Here is a 21,560-nt window from a genome sequence, read left to right as displayed (position 1 = left end):
ACTAACTCACTCTCACACTCTCAGTCCTCTACCCACACCCACCACACTGATTCACTCGCACACTCACACTCCTCTACCCACACCAACCACACTGATTCACTCGCACACTCACATCCTCTACCCACACCAACCACACTGACTCACTCTCACACTCTCACTCCCTCTACTCACACCAACCACACTGACACACTCCCACACTCTCACTCCTCTACCCACACTGACTCACTATCACACTCTCACTCCTCTACCCACACCCACCACACTGACTCACTCGCACACTCTCACTCCTCTACCCACACTGACTCACTCTCACACTCTCACTCCTCTACCCACACCCACCACACTCACTCACTCGCACACTCTCACTCCTCTACCCACACTGACTCACTCTCACACTCTCACTCCCTCTACTCACGCCAACCACACTGACTCACTCGCACACTCTCACTCCTCTACCCACACCCACCACACTGACTCACTCGCACACTCTCATTCCTCTACCCACGCCAACTTCCCATGCGACTGTGTGTGACGCTTTGACGTGTTGTGCACGTTTGTTGTCTGCACGTGTACGACACTGTGTTGTTAGTGAGTAGAGGCTGTATAATGTAAACCTTACATTCAAGGTGGGTGTTTTTGTGGGGCTGTCTTACGTGTAGTACTTTGGCACGTACAGCGGCATAGTTATTGAATGTGTGCCGCACCGACCTTTGTGCGATGCTGTAATAAGAGCAGTAATCGTGTTGCGGTCACCGTAACCGAGTTGACAATGCTGTGCTGTCCTCAGGCTGAGACGCTGATGGACGAGTGGAATGAGGACCTGGAGGGAATGGAGTCGTTTGTGTTGGAGGGCAGGAAGTTTGTGCGTCTACCCGACGAAGAGTTTGGCCACTTCCACACACACGACTGCTATGTCTTCCTGTGCCGGTACGGAGACACGGGCAAAGCCACACACACAAGTGCACAAGACATCCATTTTTGCGCCTGCAAAGACAAAGATCCCCTGTAAAGCTTCAACCAACTTTTGAGGCAAATTCTGTTAGCGAGCACCTATGAAGGCTGGCACGGTACACGAGGGGCAGTGGGTAGCCAGCACCACGCCTGGCCGTCTTTGTCTCCCCAGTGGCGATGTTAACACACCACACCAGGTATTCATTTGAGGCTGAGTCGACCTAGGGGAGGCCCAGGACCAGTTCAGATAATCGTCAATGGTATTGGCCGTGAGCGGTAATCGAACTCGGGTCGCCGGGTTCATAGCGCAGCATCCGAACCACTACACTACCTGGAACTGCAACAGGAGCTGCAATGTTTTATTCCTACCACAGAAAAATAATAACAAATGCTGACCACTACACACCTGCACAACAGCGTACATGTACAGGTGCATCTCGCTTTTGTTTCATTAACTGCTATATCAGCAGAAAGTACTGGTGTCGTGGTTAGCACCCCACCCCATAGCCAGTTATGATTCTAGGTTCATATGCACAATATCTGGTGCAATCAGTATTTAAACTTGGTATCACAGCTTGTGTGAATGTCAAGACTTGACACATTTGTGCGACATGGTGCTGAACACAACTGGCTCTCGTGAACCACGCCCGTCATGCGATAGATGCTCTGCCACAGAATGTACCCCGGCACTCTGATGCTAAACCAAGGCATCGTGTGCCTTCCGATGTGACCGCTGACGTTGGTTCATTAAAAAAAAGACAGGCATCGTTGTTCTTTTCCTTGTCCTCAAGGTACTGGGTGCCGCTGGAGCGCGCTGAGGATGGGGCGGAGGAGGAGGAGGCGGCGGGGGAGCAGGACAGCCAGATGGAGGAGGACCTGCAGTCCGTCGTCTACTTCTGGCAGGGCCGCGAGGCCTCTAACATGGGCTGGCTCACCTTCACCTTCAGCCTGCAGAAGAAGTTCGAGAGTCTCTTCCCCGGCAAAAAGATGGAGGTGAAGCAAATGTCCCCGTCAACTCTCCTTGGGGTTCATCTTCTTGGTTCTTTCGGTAAAGTCACGTAGAAGGGAAGTAATAAAATAATAAAAATAAAACATAATAAAACAATTCTCACGACGTTTCGGCCACAACGCAAGCAGCCGTCCTCAGGTGAAAACCAGGTCCGTCGAGGCGACAGAGTCTGAATGAAACAGCACACGGGCTTAGAGCATATATATAAGCTGGGCGCATTGACAAAGGAATTTGCATATCAACAGGAATTTAGCATATTTATGGGAAATGCAGGAATGTAATTAGTACTGCATATGCATGTGCATTATGCAGGATTAACAGCATCAAAGGGAGCTGCAGTTACTGCTGCTGCAGCAGTTGCTGCTGCTGCTGCAGTTTCTGCTGCTGCTGCAGTTGCTGCTGCTGCTGCACTTGCTGCTGCTGCTGCACTTGCTGCTGCTGCTGCACTTGCTGCTGCTGCTGCACTTGCTGCTGCTGCACTTGCTACTGCTGCTGCAGTTGCTGCCTTATCCATTTTAATATAACACTATGTATTATTCTACCCACCCTAATGTGTATCATACTGCTATATGTTTACTGTACAATTACGACACCATACATTACTCTGCACACTGCACCATGTCAGTGAGTGGAACGCGGTCTGAAAGTCACCGTTAACGTGAACACAATCAGTTAAGATCCGAAATGGTTTATTACGTCCTTCCAATGATTGCTAAGCCAGAATCCATCTTCTCGGTTGAAATTGTCTCTGTGTTTGTATATGTGGATCGCCTCATGAACGAATCTCTCATGATAGCCAGATGGCTTGCAGAGAACCTCTGTCTTGGAGAAGTCAATGTCATGTGAGCCCACTGAATTGTAACAGTGATCTGCCACGGCTGAGGTGTTTGTCCTACCGTGTTTCAGGTCTGCCTTATGTTCACGGATGCGGTCCGAGACATGTCGTTTGGTTTCTCCAATGTAACTGCTACCACAGAGGCAACTTAGTTTGTAGACGCCAGGGTACTGTATGTCTGGAACCACATCTTTTACAGACGGGACCAGATCACGGATTTTATGTACTGTGTTGAATCGGACCTGGATCTTGTGTTTAATCAGGATTTTGGAGATCTGTTTTGTGACCCCAGCAATGTAGGGTAAGGTGATGGTCTTGAAAGGCTCCTCAACAGGATCCTTCTTGATGGTTGGAGTGATGGCTTTGCGGATTGTGTAGTCGGAGTAACCATTAGCCTTAAGAGCTTGGCGTACGTGTTTGAGTTCACTGGAAATGTGTTCATGGTCGGAGATGCATTGGGCTCTATGATATAGAGTCTTGATGAGGGAATTCTTCTGGGATGGATGGTGGTGGGAATCCGGTTTTAGATAAGCATCCGTGTGGGTGGCTTTCCTGTAGACAGAGTGGCTCATTGAACCATCAGGTCTCCTTTTGATTAGGACATCCAAAAAGGGTAGCTTGCCATCATTTTCGACTTCCATGGTGAATCTGATGGCTGGGTGTATGGAATTGATGTGGTCGAGAAATTGGTCTAGAGCAGGCCGGCCATGTGGCCAGATGACAAAAGTGTCGTCTACGTACCTCTTCCATAAGGTCGGGCGTAGAGTGGCAGTCTGGATGGCGTCCGTCTCAAATTTCTCCATGAAGATGTTGGCTACAACCGGAGATAGGGGGGAGCCCATTGGGGTGCCCTCAATTTGCTTGTGGAAGGTTCCATTCCAGGTGAAGTATGTATTGGTTAAGCAGTGTCTCACCAGGGGGGGTACCCCAGCATTCAGTCCTTGATGAACCAAGTCTTCAATGATTGCGATGGTGTCAGGCACAGGCACCTTGGTGAACAAGGAAACCACATCAAAACTGACAAGCAGGTCGTCTGGGGACAGGGCAATCCCCTTGATTGTCGATACCAGGTCAGTAGAGTTTAGTACTGCAGAGGTGGTTTTTCCAGTGAAAGGCCGTAGGATTTCGGACAAAAAACGAGCCAGTTTGTAAGTGGGGGAGTTGATAGTAGAGACAATGGGACGAAGAGGTGTATCTTCTTTATGTATCTTTGGCAAGCCGTACAATCTTGGTGGCCTGGCTGCAGAAGGTTTCAACGAGAACTGTTTGGTCTGATCAATTAATGCGGTTGAAGCAGAAATGATGTTGTTGGTTTTGGAGACGAGGCTGTTGGTGGGGTCTCTTTTTATTTTTGTATAGCTGCCATCGTTGAGTAGTTCTTGAATTTTGTTGTTGTATTCTATTTTGTCCATGATGACAGTGGCATTGCCTTTGTCGGCTGAGAGGATGACAATGTCATCCCTCTTTTTTAATTGAGCTAATTCAAAACGCGTTTTGAATTAGCTCAATGGCAGCTATACAAAAATAAAAAGAGACCCCACCAACAGCCTCGTCTCCAAAACCAACAACATCATTTCTGCTTCAACCGCATTAATTGATCAGACCAAACAGTTCTCGTTGAAACCTTCTGCAGCCAGGCCACCAAGATTGTACGGCTTGCCAAAGATACATAAAGAAGATACACCTCTTCGTCCCATTGTCTCTACTATCAACTCCCCCACTTACAAACTGGCTCGTTTTTTGTCCGAAATCCTACGGCCTTTCACTGGAAAAACCACCTCTGCAGTACTAAACTCTACTGACCTGGTATCGACAATCAAGGGGATTGCCCTGTCCCCAGACGACCTGCTTGTCAGTTTTGATGTGGTTTCCTTGTTCACCAAGGTGCCTGTGCCTGACACCATCGCAATCATTGAAGACTTGGTTCATCAAGGACTGAATGCTGGGGTACCCCCCCTGGTGAGACACTGCTTAACCAATACATACTTCACCTGGAATGGAACCTTCTACAAGCAAATTGAGGGCATCCCAATGGGCTCCCCCCTATCTCCGGTTGTAGCCAACATCTTCATGGAGAAATTTGAGACGGACGCCATCCAGACTGCCACTCTACGCCCGACCTTATGGAAGAGGTACGTAGACGACACTTTTGTCATCTGGCCACATGGCCGGCCTGCTCTAGACCAATTTCTCGACCACATCAATTCCATACACCCAGCCATCAGATTCACCATGGAAGTCGAAAATGATGGCAAGCTACCCTTTTTGGATGTCTTAATCAAAAGGAGACCTGATGGTTCAATGAGCCACTCTGTCTACAGGAAAGCCACCCACACGGATGCTTATCTAAAACCGGATTCCCACCACCATCCATCCCAGAAGAATTCCCTCATCAAGACTCTATATCATAGAGCCCAATGCATCTCCGACCATGAACACATTTCCAGTGAACTCAAACACGTACGCCAAGCTCTTAAGGCTAATGGTTACTCCGACTACACAATCCGCAAAGCCATCACTCCAACCATCAAGAAGGATCCTGTTGAGGAGCCTTTCAAGACCATCACCTTACCCTACATTGCTGGGGTCACAAAACAGATCTCCAAAATCCTGATTAAACACAAGATCCAGGTCCGATTCAACACAGTACATAAAATCCGTGATCTGGTCCCGTCTGTAAAAGATGTGGTTCCAGACATACAGTACCCTGGCGTCTACAAACTAAGTTGCCTCTGTGGTAGCAGTTACATTGGAGAAACCAAACGACATGTCTCGGACCGCATCCGTGAACATAAGGCAGACCTGAAACACGGTAGGACAAACACCTCAGCCGTGGCAGATCACTGTTACAATTCAGTGGGCTCACATGACATTGACTTCTCCAAGACAGAGGTTCTCTGCAAGCCATCTGGCTATCATGAGAGATTCGTTCATGAGGCGATCCACATATACAAACACAGAGACAATTTCAACCGAGAAGATGGATTCTGGCTTAGCAATCATTGGAAGGACGTAATAAACCATTTCGGATCTTAACTGATTGTGTTCACGTTAACGGTGACTTTCAGACCGCGTTCCACTCACTGGCATGGTGCAGTGTGCAGAGTAATGTATGGTGTCGTAATTGTACAGTAAACATATAGCAGTATGATACACATTAGGGTGGGTAGAATAATACATAGTGTTATATTAAAATGGATAAGGCAGCAACTGCAGCAGCAGTAGCAAGTGCAGCAGCAGCAAGTGCAGCAGCAGCAGCAAGTGCAGCAGCAGCAGCAAGTGCAGCAGCAACTGCAGCAAGTGCAGCAGCAACTGCAGCAGCAGCAGAAACTGCAGCAGCAGCAGCAACTGCTGCAGCAGCAGTAACTGCAGCTCCCTTTGATGCTGTTAATCCTGCATAATGCACATGCATATGCAGTACTAATTACATTCCTGCATTTCCCATAAATATGCTAAATTCCTGTTGATATGCAAATTCCTTTGTCAATGCGCCCAGCTTATATATATGCTCTAAGCCCGTGTGCTGTTTCATTCAGACTCTGTCGCCTCGACGGACCTGGTTTTCACCTGAGGACGGCTGCTTGCGTTGTGGCCGAAACGTCGTGAGAATTGTTTTATTATGTTTTATTTTTATTATTTTATTACTTCCCTTCTACGTGACTTTACCGAAAAACCAAGAAGATGAATCCCTGCAGTCACGAAAGCTTTAAATCGAAATCTCCTTGGGGTGTTCGGCCGGCCTCTCTTAGGGGAATCGACATGTTATGGTTCTCCCTTGCAGCAGCTTGATGAATGATATTCTTAGGTTTTTTCGGTAAAGTCACGTAGGTAAACAATTTAAATTAATAAAAAGTAAAATAAAATAAAAAATCACGACATTTCGGAGGCAACACAAGCTTCCGTCTTCAGGTGGAACCGTCACAGCACGATTGCTGTATCAAGTAAGAGAAATTCCAAGAGGACCCGTCCTTGTACAGTGATACCTCGGTTCACGAACGCTTCTGTTCACGAACAACTCAGTTCACGAACAGAAAAGTTCATAAAAATATGCTCCGGTTCACGAACTCCGCTTCGGTTCACGAACAGGAGCCGCGGCCATTTTAATGCTATTTCCAGGCTGTCACATGGTCGTGACTTCCTGTAGGAAGATCGTGGAGAGAAGAAGAGACACAGAAAGAAGTACTGTGAAGACACTTTCAGTGACTTTTTGCTTTTTGGTACTGTACTGTACTACTGTACTGTACAATACTGTACTTACTGTATTGTACAGTTCACCCGTTTGAGTGCTTACTGAAGTCATCTCAAGCAAGGTTAGTGTTCTCTCTTTATACATTACTATACTGTACAGTACTAATGTGTATTGTAATTTGTTTCATATTTTTGTGCTTCAAAAACCAAAAAAAAGGTCAGAACGGATTAACCGGATTTACATTGAACCCTATGGGAAAATGTGCCTCGGTTCATGACCAATTCGGTTCGCGACCAGAGTCAGTTCACAAATTAAGTTCGTGAACCGAGGTATCACTGTATATATACTGGTTGAGGGTGGGAGGAGCCAAGGCAGGCACCTGGATCGGAGTTTTGTATTATTATTATTGTGAGGTTGGTGCGGCTGAAGCCGCTGCTAGGAATGAACCTTTGTTGTGTAGACTGGTTGAACTGGGAGGTACCAGAGTTGTTAAGGTGCGGCTGCTGTGAATGATCTAAATTATGATTTTAACATGGGAATTTTCCGTTTCAAAAATACATTGACGCAATAATAGTTATTATTGCTGTAGGAGAATTGAAATGCATTGGTCGAGGACGCAACGCACGTTCAGTTCATCATCGCCAACAACGACAATCTATTAAGTTGACCGGAGGTTGTCTGAGAAGGACAGTACATCGGTCAAACCACCATACCGCCACTCCCGCTGCGTCGCCGCTTCCCACGGACTCGTGCCGGCTCAAGTGGCGGCTCAGCAATGCGCTTGTGCCCGTGCGTGCGTCGTGATGAGTGCAGGTGGTGCGCATGACCCAGCAGCAGGAGAACCTCAAGTTCCTGTCGCACTTCAAGCGCAAGTTCCTTATCCACAGGGGCAAGCGGCGCGCCACGGAGAACGCTCTGCAGCCCAGCCTCTTCCACCTGCGCACCAACGGCAGCGCGCTGTGCACACGGTACCCTCGCCCACCCGCCTGCCCACGCTGCCTCTTGCGCGTGCTGCTGCTGCAGCGTAGGTGGCTTCAGATGAGGCAGGTTGGCTGGAGATTAGGGAAAGGGGTGGAGGTTGCTGTTAGGTGTAAGTGGAATTGTACTCGATTCTGTTATTACGTAGGCCAATGTGTTCAGGAGCTTAAATGCCAAAAGTCGAGAGGGCTTTACGCGTGAGAGTTTGCGTAGTTTTGCTCTTCCTCTATTGAAGGAGCACAGAATACAGTGGTTTGATGTATTATAATATACGTGATAGAAAGATCCCAGTAAAACTAAACAGAAAAATGCCGCCGGTGCTGCTTGAGGGTGCAGAGATGTCGTTATTAGGAAAGAATGAAGATTGAGTGGGTGCTTAAAGGACGGAGATGATAATTATGAGATGAATGTCGGCAATACCTCCTAAAGGCAAGCAGGAATTCAGTAGTGATTACTAAATATTCTCAAGAAGGTCAGGGGGGTGAGACTCACACTTGGGCACGTGTTGAGAAGAGGCAGAGATGACGCAATGAGAAGGGCTGTCGAGATGCCACCGGTGGAGGGAGCAGAGGGAGCCCGAGGCGGGCAGGGGATGGGAGGAGGCAGTGGAAAGAGAAACGGGGACGGTGCATGTGATGATTCAAGTTCAAGTTCATTTATTAGGTATAGCCCTGTGAGCCATGTGGCTCTTAAGTCTGGTGCAACCGCAACAAACAAAACATGAACACAGAACATCTTAAAGCGACAACGCGTAACAGAAACATCCTGTAATAAACCAGCAAATATAAAAAAATGTTTTAAAACGCTGTGTGTAAAAATCCCAATGTGGTGCAAGCCAACAATAACAACCATGATACAATTTAGATTAACCATATGTTTTCGAATTACCAAAATAAATATATAAAAACAATGTAACAACAGTAATCATAGGAACTGTGATTCAAAATGTAACAATAAACGATATACACGTACGACCAAATTTACAGCCATAGCTGGCAGCATGACACTCTCAGTGTATGAGAGAAGAGGTGCAGAATAGAAGCTCACGGGGAGAGAAAACCCGAGCAGCTGTTTCCCATGCAGCAGTGGGACTTGTGGCTGAGAAAGAGAAGATGATAAGAAGGCCGGTTGGTTAGGTGAAATTGTCGTCAATAATTATGTGTCCCGCTGTAGGTCCATTCAAGTGAATACGGACGCAGGTCTACTCAACTCGGAATTCTGCTACATATTGAAGGTGCGTATTGGCGCAGGCCACGCCGCTATCGTGCTTGCGGCTCTGCGTGGTCTCTGCAGAGTAACCGCAGCCATTGCTTGCCGCGGGCTGTCTGCCCGCACAACAACGTCTGTGTATGTATATTTGTTGAACTTCTTTTGCACCGTACGTAGCCAACCGTGCTAATTTGAGGTGCGGGGGAAGAACAACAAACTAAACACAAAAAGCAGTTCTCAAGAATCTTGCTTGCCGGCAAGATGAACTGCAATGTTTCATGCATACCACAGATAAAAGCGAATGCATGTATATGTGAATAATTACACTGTAATGGAGAATTTCTTACCTATATAACCTCTTGCCACGGCAGCTCTCTCGCCCACTGCATTGGCATTGCTGCTACATTGGCATTGTTGCTGCATTGGCATTGCTGCTGCATTGGCATTGTTGCTGCATTGGCATTGTTGCTGCATTGGCATTGTTGCTGCATTGGCACTCGTGCACCGCCCATGCTCCTGGTGCTGTTGATACACTTGGGCTAGGCCCATCCCCAAATCTTTATAAACAGTTTGCCTTTAGAGGCCGACTCCTTTGCCTGATGACGACTGCTTGTGTTGCAATCGTAACGTCGTGATTTGTTTTATTTTTATTTCCAGCTACGTGACCTTACCGAAAGAACCAAAGAGTATAAGAAACTATAGTCAAATGAGTTTTCCTGCATGTAAAAAACATTGTGGCTTTTAATCCCCATTTATCTCCATAGTTACTCACTAGGTAAGATCAAAGTGTATTACCTTTGAAGTGTACTTTAATCTGAACTCCCTCCGCTACACATGCCCCAGTTGATCTCTCACTGAGTGGCAGGGCCCCTCGCCCCCCTCCCTCGCCCCCCTCCCTCGCTGTATGCACGTAATAGAGCTGCACTATCTGGCTAAACCGCCGAAAACACGGTCGATGGCACATTTTCACTTCGTTAAATTATTACCTAAAAATGTGTTTTATCAGGTAAGGCCCCCACTGAGCTGTATAGCTCTTTTTCAGAAGCGACCTGGCCACAAATGATAGCTCAACGAAGTGGCTTATCACGTGGAAATCTATAGCAGACAAATATTCTAGACGCTCGTGGATTCTAAACGTGGAGGGAAAAACCGGTGGACCCGGAAAAAAATTCACGCGCCCATGGGGAGAGATTTGCATGCTCCAAATATAAAAGCGTCGGGCTCGGGATCGAACCTATTACCTCCTGCATACCGGGCGAGGGAGTTAACAGCTTTGTTCTTCAGAATAGTGGGCTTATGACGGGTTACATCGGAAGAAGGGATTATGACTGGTGGTTGAGACTAACAACGGAGTAACAGCCGAAGTAGGGAATGTGCCTGAAGTTGACAAGTGGATTGTTACATTAAAGGCCTTCATCTTACAATGGACTGATTATCACTGATGATGATGATGGTAATATTTATCTTTAATGCCAGGCATCTGAGCCATGGGATTGCTTCAGCTTGCTTCACTCACTTTAATGTCAGTGTTTAGTGCGGCATCAACATTGGACGGTGACGCGGCTTGTTGCAGAGCTTCACAGTTCAAATCCAGCGGCCGCCCTGATTCTTACTGCGGGTGTATCGATCATAAAAATTCACGGCGTCTGATTCACAGTGGCCAGTAAAAGTCCCGTGGCTTCATTCGCAAGAGTAGGCCATTGTGTGCCAGCATCACGATCCACATTTACCAAAATGTAAAGAAAATACCCGTATATTACTAATTTTAAATATTCATCACCTTAACCAAAGCGCTGTACATTAAACTAACTATGGTACAAGATGGTTGGCGAGATGAAATGAGATGAGTGGATGGGCTATATTTAAAATGAAGTGGTGGTGACGATGCGTGGAATAAACGGAGATGGAAATGTGATGAGTGGATTGATGATGGGTGGCCATGGGGAGTTGTGGACAGGGAAGGCATTAGTACGAGTGGGGAGGACAACAAGGGGAGAAGGAGGGGTGGCAAGATCCTCCCAAAAAAGAGTCGCTTGAGTCGTTGAGGCTTTCCTGGATAAACATGCGTAATAATGGACATCAGAGTAGACAAAGATGTCCAGTCTTGATGCGTAGTTCTGGCCACAGCAACCATCTGTGCGCCACGCCAGATATAAACATTTACTTGCTAAAAGGACATTTCTCAATTGCTTCTGCGAATAAACAAATGCATCTTTTTTTTTTGTCGCACAAATGCATTGCAGGTTCCTTTCAACAGCGAGGACAGCCCAGGGATTGTGTACGCCTGGATTGGCCGTGCCGCTGACCCAGATCAGGCCAAGCTGGCGGAGGAAATAATGAACACCATGTTCAGCAGCGACTACAGCAAGCAGGTTTGCTCTCCAGCTGTCCGTCGTGCCGCAGCCGCCTGTGTTTCTCGCTCTGTGGCTTTTGACCGAAGGATGCAGCCCCAGAAATACTTTACACTGTTCCGCTGGTCGGTTGTGGATAGCCCATACAAAGCAATCACAATGTATATTCATAAAAATGTATGTATGTTCAACATCTTTTGCAACGTGCATAGCCAACCATGCTAATCGGAGGTACGAGGTTCCATGGCGAATATGGAACTGGTTCACAGTTGTCTCGTTGTTCCGCCGCTGGCTAAAATAATGTGGCCGTAACGTTGAAATGTTTTGATTTGGAGGCTGGTGCTCTCAATGCAAGGTTGTGCGCATGCGTTATGGCGCTCAGGGTTTGTCCCACAAACCTCCCTGTCGTGGGCCCCCCCCCTTCCCCGCAGGTGGTGGACGAGGGAGAGGAGCCGGAGAACTTCTTCTGGGTGGGGATCGGGGGCAGCAAGCCTTACGAGGAGGATGCCGAGTACATGAAGTACGCACGCCTCTTCAGGTGAGTGCTCGCGCCGAGCGCGTGAATACCTGCTCGGGCAGCCCTGCTCTTCTGGGGCCGCTTGCTCTTCCAGGGCTGTGGCGCTCCCCTCTAATGTGGTATTTTGTGTGCTCCGTGCAGACACTGCTCGTCCACAAGGCCCGCCGTCGGATGTGGTCCGCTACAATTTTTGTTTACACAAAATAAATAAATATATTTTACTGGCCGTTAATCAACTATTCGGATTAGGCAATGAAAAGCAAGTTGATCATTGTCATGGATTTGTTTAATGAACACATTACAGCAACAAAAACATTCCTTTTTCACTCAGAAAAATGTGTTATCGGCGCACCGTTGGCCACAAAATAATCTTGATTGTTGACAGGGGCCCAGAGATGTTGAGAACCACTGCTGTAGAGGATAGGAACTCGGCTGCATTGTGCAGGGGATTGACTTTCTCATCTAAAAATCTTTTTTTTGGAGTCCACATTGAAAAATCCTTGCCGAAATATCAGCGTGTGCGAGCTTGCACTCCAGCATGTTGGTGTGAAATATGAATCTGGAAAGCTTATTAGCTGATGAATGTTTAACACCTATCCATCAATGTGACAGATCCCTAAACCTGCTCGGTTCTATTCCAACAGTGGGCAGAAACGCAAGAAACGCCTTTTTACGAGCATCGTTAACCATATGTCAGATACCACTTAAATAATTTACTGGAAGGTAATGGCTGTAATGACATTTGTTAGGCGTGGCGAATGGGGTTTCTAGCTGCTCTCGTGCCATTTGGTTGCAATTATTCGTGGCAGACAGACAGACTCCGGAGGGAGTGACATTTTAATTTGACGTAAAATCCTCATCCGCACGCTCGGCTGAAGGCTCTCATCGTCTTCGAATATTCCAGAGCTGCTTAGGATATGAAACCCAATTCATTTCTGAGCATGGGAAAAAAGTGCCTTAAAAAATCATTCATAGGGCAACTCGGACACTGCACAGACTCGCTCTCGGAATGCCAAGATGCTCTACTTTTTTTTCCCCTTTAAGGTTCAGCGATGCTCTGTACTTGTGGTTAAGGTTTAGCCCCTAGATGGGGATAGACCAGCGTGTTTAGCTGCGTGTGCAGTTGTTATGGTTAATTCATTATCTTGTGTCCTCGTTTTTGGGTTCCAGATGCTCCAATGAGAAGGGCTACTTTGCCGTGTCAGAGAAGTGTTCCGACTTCTGTCAAGACGATTTGGCAGATGACGACATCATGCTGCTTGACAACGGCCAAGAGGTAACACCACGCCGTCCCTCCAATGCGTCGCACCACTCCTCCCGAAAACCACGGCCAACCACAAAACCTGATGCGTCGCTTTCATTCCCCGAGACAAACAACACTGTATAGCACTTCACATAATTCAAGCGTGCCTTAAAAACAAGCCACAGTGTGACTGGCCATTCAACACAAACTATAAACCAATCAATGAACCGATAGAGACACGCAGAGAGACTCGTAGAGGTACATTGTAGAGGCCAACCACATGAGTACGATTGTGGCCATGCAAACCAAACTATGGACCACATGGTAAATCTCTCTGTCGTGTGTGATCCCTCATCGCACGAGGAATTGCAAAACTACACAAACTTCTCTCTCACCATTGGAACCTCATTTGCCAGTAGCAACATATGATAATTGTTTTTTTACCCTTTTATTTGGCAACAAAACTGACACCTTTTTTACAAGAAGTCATGTTTGCATTAACCACAATACCTGCAGTCGGAATGCAAACAAAAAACACAACTCTGATAATGTATGCACTGTCCTTGAAGTTGATTGGTCCGCACCCGAGACAGCTTTCCTTAGAACCTAGTCTCACATGGTGTTGCAAGTGACTCTCTAACACAGAGCTCCTTCTGTGTAGGTCTACATGTGGGTGGGCACTCAAACCAGCCAGGTGGAGATCAAGCTAAGCCTGAAGGCCGTTCAGGTAAGAACCACTCCTCTCACAGCCCTTTCTCCTCACCGTAGCTCGGTTGGCTATGGACGGTGCAAAAGAAGTTCAACATTCAGTCAAACCTTGGATTGCGAGCATCATTCGTTCCGGAAACGTATTTGTAATCCAAAGCACTCGTATATCAGTTGTGATCACGTGACGCTCGGCAGACAAAGCGTATACACGTACTACTCGTATTGCAAGACCTCGCTCGTTTATCAAATGAATATTTATTTACAAAAATTTGCTCGTCTTGCAAAACACTCGCAGACCAAGTTACTCGCAATCCAAGGTTTTACTGTATATGCCAAGCTGTGGTGATTTGGTCATAAGCGCCTGATGTCTTCAGATCTCGCAAGATAAGCACGCTTGAGCCAGGATAGTGCTCTGTTGGGTTGACCACCTTGCGCAGCAGGTTTGAATCGTACACGCGGGGCTTGTGTAGTGGGCAGCTTGGCACAATACATTGTGATACTGTACTTCTATGCTTCCACACCACTGTCTCCGGGCTTGCCCTTCACCAGCCCACACTGACCGACATGGTGAAGTATGGTCAAATTACCCCATATCGAAAGGCCCTCATCCCGCAATGAATTGAAAAAGTCCACGCGTACCCACATGTGCTTGGTGGTGGCGGCGGCAGGAGCGGCAATGGAAACTGCGATGTCGCCTCTGCAGGTGTACATCCAGAACATGCGCAGCAAGGACACGAGCCGCCCGCGCAAGCTCAAGCTGGTGCGCAAGGGCAACGAGACGCTGTACTTCACGCGCTGCTTCCACGCGTGGGGGGAGTTCCGCAAGCAGTGCGAGTGAGCGGTGACGCGCCCCCGGGCTCGCTCGCAAAAAAACATCAACTTCGCGGTCGTAGAAAACAAACTAACAAGTATAAAAATGGCCCGGTCGCTCCCTCTCGCCCCTTACATCTGCTCACAACTCTCTTCTTTCCGTTATATGCCTTTTAAAGGTTGATCCATTTATAATTACCCCACTAAAATACTAGGGGAGATGTTGTAGGTAAGGGAAAAAACCTATACAGTAGAACCCTTCTTAACGACCACCCCAGTTAACCACGAATCGCTTAACGACAGGCCTCTAGAGCACAGTGTTCGCTTACCGACTATTTCTCTGTTAACGACGGGCTGTTTTAGTTACAGTAAATATTAATGAATCCATTGATTTACCATGTTTCCTTTAATATGTGTTTATAATGTTAGTATCTTTGTGCATTAATATCCATTGTTTAAATATTATCAAGTCCGTTTTTTGGGTGAAAAAGGGTAACTTTCGATGCTATCGGAAGGAATTAAGCCATTAACGTGTATTTCCTAGACTCGCTTAACGACCACATCACTTAACGACCGGTTTCATAAAACCAATTACCGTCGTTAAGAGGGGTTCTACTGTATTTTAATTCAAGGCCGCATACGTGTCTCGCACCAATCCCAAGACGCTTACCACCTTTCCTTCCTGTTCCCCTGTGAGTCGCGAGGTGACACGGTCCAGTGGTCACACATTCGGGTCCAGCGGTCGCACGTTCGAATCTAGCGGCCGCCCTGGTTAATGATTGGGCACCGGACATTTAGTAGCAAGTGTCAGAGCACGATGGCCTCTTCCGCAAAACCCGACCATGTGAGTTACAGCTCGATCACATTCCTCTACAGTCCACACTGGCAAATTATGAAGAATATAACTGGCAACCGCTTTCAAGGTGTTATTAATTGTAGAAATACTTACAAGCCCTCATGCGTCACAGTGATTGTTAAGGATCCCGTGACATCATTCAATTGCGTGCCGGCGGTCATGGTGCAAATTTGCCAAATTTGAGGAATTCTGCCGCGGATTACTTGGTTGGAGTATACACACGGCACTCACCGACCCCTGCCGTGACAAATTGGCAGGACCTTCTGGAAAAAACGAGTCCTGAGATTCGGTGAAGCCCTCTTGGGTAAACAACCATTTGTTAACATAATAACAGAGCCATCATTTCACAACAGTTCAATCACGCCTTTTGAGAATAAAGTAAAAGGTTGATTACAAATAAGTGGGGCGCTATAAATGGATCGCCCTTGTATATCCCAGCTATCTGTGGATGAGCTACATGTGTGGCGGGCTTCTCTGTAACTCCCACAGCACAATTTAATTGAGGCCACTCATTAGATGCGGGTGATGTTGTGCACTTTTAAATCTAGAATGAAAACTCATTGCGTTCGAACAGTTTTTTGTGTTTTGTTTGTTGTCCTTCCCCCGCACCTCCGATTTGCACGCTTGGCTACGTACGGTGCAAACGGAAGTTTAACATGCAGACATGTTTTACTTATAGATGCAGGAGTTCATTTTCATTGACGCTGAAGTGAAAATGTTATATCTTCATTGAACTCCTTGTGATTCGAAAGCTACGCGCAGCTTTCGTTCAATATGCTCTTGCACCACTGCTCATGCAGTATTGCAGTTGCTTTCTTTAACTTTTGCCGCAAAATGGTACACAATTTATGGACCCTGGAGGGAAGACGGAAGTGAGCCGACCCTTGTCCGAGATCTCATTCAGCTTGGGGCGTTGGGCGGCATGCGAAAGTTGCGACGCGGCTCGCACTCGTGGGGATATTTCACCGTTTTAACTGGAGGCTCCAGCTTTTGCCAGAGGTCTGCAGCGGCACCGCTCGAAACATTCCCAACAAGTCCTTGGCCCGCGTATACTTATACAGCACGATTGTTTACTAGAAATGTCAGTTGCTTTGTGACCGCCATTCATTCCGAAGTACACAATTACAATTGTGCAACTCAGCACGGGTCTCCTTTCCCCAGTTATCCACGGTTTATGATGATCCATCACACGGCAAGGTCAAGAACCTGTTGAACCTTCACCCCTCAGCCTGCCGGTGGCTAAAAAGCATTCTAATGCCCATGAAGGGACATGTCACGCCGTGTCCACTTATCCTCGCCGCCCCCCCTGCTCCCCCACGGATACTGGAGACCTTGGGTGGATCGCTGGAGACAATGGCCACATTGCAGCCAAAATTACTAAAGTCACCAGTGAGAACAAGGATCAGGAGAGCGTGTGGGTAATAGCTACTCCACTAAGGACATATTGGTTAAAGTGCCTCTACGCTCGCGCAGTGCTCATCACTGTTGGCAGCCCCGAGTCAGTGATGGAAATTGCACATTCCTATGACAAGCACCAGTCCTCCCTTGGACAACCAACTACTGTGGACATCTTACAAAGTGCTACTGAATTTACTGACCCCCCTCCCCCACTCGGGAATAGGTTGAATTTGTCTCCCTGATCTATATTTGAAGCCCTCGGCCTTCTGACTGGGCGTAGCGTTTGTGTCCAACGGCTGGCCATGGTGGTCGGAGCCTAAACCACGGTCTCGTTTGAATTCGCACCAGCCTAGGATAAAATATGTTTTGTAATCTTGAGTGAATTGGGATGTATTTTTGTATTCAATTCAAAGTCCTTGTGCTAATCCGATAAAAGTATTGCTTAAATATTTCACGTGAATATGGTGTATATCTTTCGTAAAATGTAATGCCTGAGTTGCGAGCAACGCTGATACGTGGATTATGTGCAGCAGGGTCAAAAATATATTCTCTACAGAATTAGGAGAGGAGAGACTGAACACGCACAGTAGCACTGGGCCCATTGTACGAAGAGAAAGCAACCTTTGACGTCATGAGTCTGGGATCACGGGGAAGTGGTTGGCAGGACGGTCGAGCAGGAGGAGGGAGTTCCAGAGAAGTGAGCACTCGTAACACAGAGGTTGATGGACGGATTTCGAAAAGGCCTCGGTTGCCTGACCAGAGAGCTTGTGGAGGACAACATTAAGACGAGCTCAGAGAGATGGGTGGAGGTGAGCTACGGCGTGTGTGTTACACGTGTTTATATGTTGATTTATGAGAAAATTCGCTAGTTCCACCAGAGTACACATTGCATCGGGGTAGCTGAGTGGAGTCTGCTAGTTCAATCAGAGTACGCGTGTCATATCAGGGTAGCTCAGTGGAGTCTGCTAGTTCCACCAGAGTACACGTGTTGTATCAGGGTAGCTGAGTGGATTCTGCTAGTTCCACCAGAGTACACGTGTTGTATCAGGGTAGCTGAGTGGATTATGCTAGTTCGACCAGAGTACACGTGTTGTATCAGGGTAGCTGAGTGGAGTCCGCTAGTTCAATCAGAGTACACGTGTTTTATCAGGGTAGCTGAGTGGATTCTGCTAGTTCCACCAGAGTACACGTGTTGTATCAGGGTAGCTGAGTGGAGTCTGCTAGTTTCACAAGAATATGCGTATTGTATCGACAGACATCAGTGATTTACGCCCGATTGTTTGCATCTCACTGCATTCGCAGTTTGGCGAGTACATCATCTTCCACTTATGGAGGAAATATATACACCACCTTCCCTGTGTTGTTGTTGGGACGCAGTTGAGAGCGGTCCTCACTGGTTGGGCCAGCAAAGTGAAACCGGGGCTGTACCTTCATCTGTTCTTCGGTCCTGTTCTCGTTTTGGACTCCACCGTTTCCCCACCACGTCTCGCGCCATTGGGTGGCATTGGGGTCCTCTTTGGCCGGCACAAGAGTCGTGGCACGAGCCTACAAATGTAGATCACCATTTAAATCGAACCGTGTGGCTCACTTAATGCACTTTGTGCCATGTGACATTTGTGGCTCAATGGCAGCAGGTTTCATGTCACTTGTAAGCGCGTTGCGGCCTCTGTGCTTTGTGTCTCGTCGCTCTTGACGAGCCACCGACCTGCTGAAGAGCCTCCACTCCACCGGCTTCTCCGTGTCGATAATTACATCACAGGATTTAGAAAGGAACTCGTTATAGCCGTATGTGTTTCCGGTCATGTTCTGATTTGCGCCTTCAATATGGAGCATTAGCAAAGTTGTACTGCGTAGGCATTATAAATGGCATGAGAGTATATCAATTGGAAGTATCAGAAGTTTATTACACTCTTTGGCAGTTGTATAACTCGCTATGGATTATTGATGAAAGTTAATCGTGAAAAAACAGTGCAAGTGTGTTGGCCATCAACACCTGTCAAGTTCCAAGCCACAACAAAGGCACCTTTAGCGCGAGTGTTTTGAAATCATCAATTCACTTATTTTAATTGGCAACCGTATAATTTGCACTATATGCATTCATCACAATTTATAACATGCGCATATTTCGCTAATCGGATGCAATGTTCAATTATTTTCTGACTTTATCAATGATAGAGAAATGGTGAGTTGTGAGTCTGTAGTGGATCAGGGGAAGAGGAGGTAGGAGAAAATGTATCTGTCTTGTCTGCGTAACAACGATACATCAGTGCTAAAGCAGTGAACCCAGAGATGTTTGGTAAATATTGAAAATCGGGGGTCCAAGGACGGTGGCCTGTGCGACACCATACAGGACTGGTTCAATGGTTGGTGTGAAGCCACTTTGCGAGACACATTGGGTTCTGGTTGTTAGAAAGAATTGAAGCAAAATCAGGCTTGAGCCAGAAATTTCCATGAAGGTTTTCATGGCGGTGGAGGAAAATTTGGTGATCGATGGAGTCAAATGCAGCACTTATGTCTAGAAGGACTCGTGTATCATTGAGCCCCCTTGTCAGCCGACTGGAGGTCATTCACTACCCGAACCAATTACATCTCCTTACTGTTGCCCGCCCGGAAGTCCGATTGAAAATGCTTCAGAAGGTCGTCAGATGTCAAATGAGTGTCAATGCGTTGCGCTGCAGCCCGTTCCAAGGACTTTCGCAGAGAGAATGGGAGATGCGGTGAAGGTTTAGAGAGATCACCCGGATCGAAGCCAGATGTGTTTTTATTTTTCTTCGGTGAGAACCTGGACAGGTGAGCCTTGAGCTGCTGCTTGAAGGTGCTTGGATGCTGCTGCGTACATGCAGTGGAAGAGAGAGAGTTCCAAATGCCTGGTGCAGCTACGGAGAAATGCCACTCAGCCAAGACAGTCCTGGTAGTGGGTATAATGAGCAACTTGTTTGGATTTTGGAATATTCGATGTACGCCATAGTACATCGCCACGTTTAAACGACGTGTGTTTTAATGCTATCAAGTCATTTTGAAGAAGAAAAATCTATCTAGGTTTGACATTTTAAGAATCTATATACATTGGCAATGTTCGGAACATTCCTAGATTGTGTTTGTAATAAATAAAAACTATTGAAATGTATGTTTTATTCCACTGTTATATCAAATCTATTGTCGTGCCATTGATCATTCTTTCCCCTTGATTGTTAGTTCACGAAATATTCATTTTTATTCCACATTCTGTTCTTCTTCCCCCAGTCATGTGCCTGAAATGTCGAATCATTTTTTTCAGTCTATAATTCTGTTCCGCATTCCTTCCCGAACCCCTACTTAGAGGTAATGAATGTATGACATGTAAAATGTACTTTTTTTAAAGATCCGTTCTGAGATGTTGAACATTCCTGCATTTTTTGCTATAGAGTACTGCAAGTATACAAGCATTTTTATAAACAGCTTTAATTTGTTGAATGTTGAAAGGGAATGCGGACACAACCAACCTGGTTAATTGTGACCACGTTAAATATTTACGATCGCTAAACTAAAGATGGCCACAGCAATGAAATTGAATGCGAGCCCCAGCCGTTGAAGTCGGCGTCTCCTCGCTCGTCTCTGCTGGCCAGCCCCTTGGCCGGTGGTGGAAGTTCCTATCACTATGACAGGGTCCGATCTATTGATGCGACGATCGATGTTGACCTCTCTCACGCAGAGGGGGGGTCACTTTGTTTTATTCACTCCAGATGGACCGTGGGCCGAGTCCATCCCCTTGGGGCCTAGTGTTTTACCTCGAAGTCTTACAGAGAATGGCCAGAGAGGGGGGGGGGGGTGCGGACGCACAGCTGATGTTTTCATGGCGTTGTTGTGAAACTTTCTCAGACCCAACTGCATTTGTTTTTCTCAAACCCAGTAACAGCAGAGTTGCGCACCCTTTTACTTTGCCGACCTACAGAGAATTTGCACACACGGCTTCAAAGGGAATGGATGTGTTGGTGTTGCAGCCGTCGCGTTCGCAACCGCCACAATCGCCGTCTTGTTAGAATACTGTGGTGTGAAGGCTGCCATTCATGGAATAAGTGAACCGAAAAAGAGATTTATTTTTTATTTGAGCTAGCTGTTTGAATTTCATATCAGTGGTGACCTCTTTCGTACTATGACAGCTGAGTCGGTATTGGTGTCGCAGAGCTGATTTTTTTCCGTTGAAGATTTTCACTTAATGTGGTGGAAATATTAAACACAGATATTTCTTTTTGTTATCAGGCAGCCTTTGTCTACGTTAATGACCTGCTCGGTCATAGCAGAGATATCGGCCTCCACATTTTTGACTTTGATGAATTCCCTACGTTTTTTCTCAGCAATGTATTCCTAATAGTGCTGTTGGAGTGCATACCTACCAAATATTTAATGGACTTGATGACATTTGCCTCCGTGTGTGTGGCTTAATTTGCTCTTCACTGTTGTTTACCGTTGCTTTAGTTTGGCGTGCCTTCGTTGCCTCTGGTATGATATTTCGTTGGGGTAAATATA

At 46.8% G+C, this 21,560-nt stretch overlaps 1 protein-coding gene across 1 annotated transcript; it reads left to right on the top strand.

The window, feature by feature from the left end:
- Window positions 1-791: 791 nt before the first annotated feature.
- On the top strand, window positions 792-17,506 carry LOC133345036 (protein flightless-1 homolog). Its single transcript, XM_061555418.1, has 9 exons — window positions 792-927; window positions 1,743-1,944; window positions 7,798-7,952; window positions 9,136-9,196; window positions 11,415-11,543; window positions 11,954-12,060; window positions 13,210-13,315; window positions 13,944-14,009; window positions 14,694-17,506. Exons 1-9 carry the CDS (start codon window positions 800-802, stop codon window positions 14,826-14,828), a joined length of 1,089 nt encoding a protein of 362 aa, XP_061411402.1. The 5' UTR covers window positions 792-799; the 3' UTR covers window positions 14,829-17,506.
- The last annotated feature ends 4,054 nt before the right edge of the window (window positions 17,507-21,560 follow it).

This window comes from Lethenteron reissneri, chromosome 3 (assembly GCF_015708825.2).
Source record: "Lethenteron reissneri isolate LAM-NWPU_2019-01 chromosome 3, ASM1570882v1, whole genome shotgun sequence".
NCBI lineage: Eukaryota > Metazoa > Chordata > Hyperoartia > Petromyzontiformes > Petromyzontidae > Lethenteron > Lethenteron reissneri.
The sequence above is the reverse complement of the archived record's forward strand: the minus strand, read 5'-3'. Positions and strand labels throughout refer to the sequence as shown.

Coding starts and splice junctions, on each gene's coding strand:
- LOC133345036 (XM_061555418.1), top strand. CDS start 800: ATGGACGAGTGGAATGAGGACCTGGAGGGAATGGAGTCGTTTGTGTTG. Junction 12,061..13,209: donor AAGTACGCACGCCTCTTCAG/GTGAGTGCTCGC, acceptor TTTGGGTTCCAG/ATGCTCCAATGAGAAGGGCT. Junction 14,010..14,693: donor TAAGCCTGAAGGCCGTTCAG/GTAAGAACCACT, acceptor TCGCCTCTGCAG/GTGTACATCCAGAACATGCG.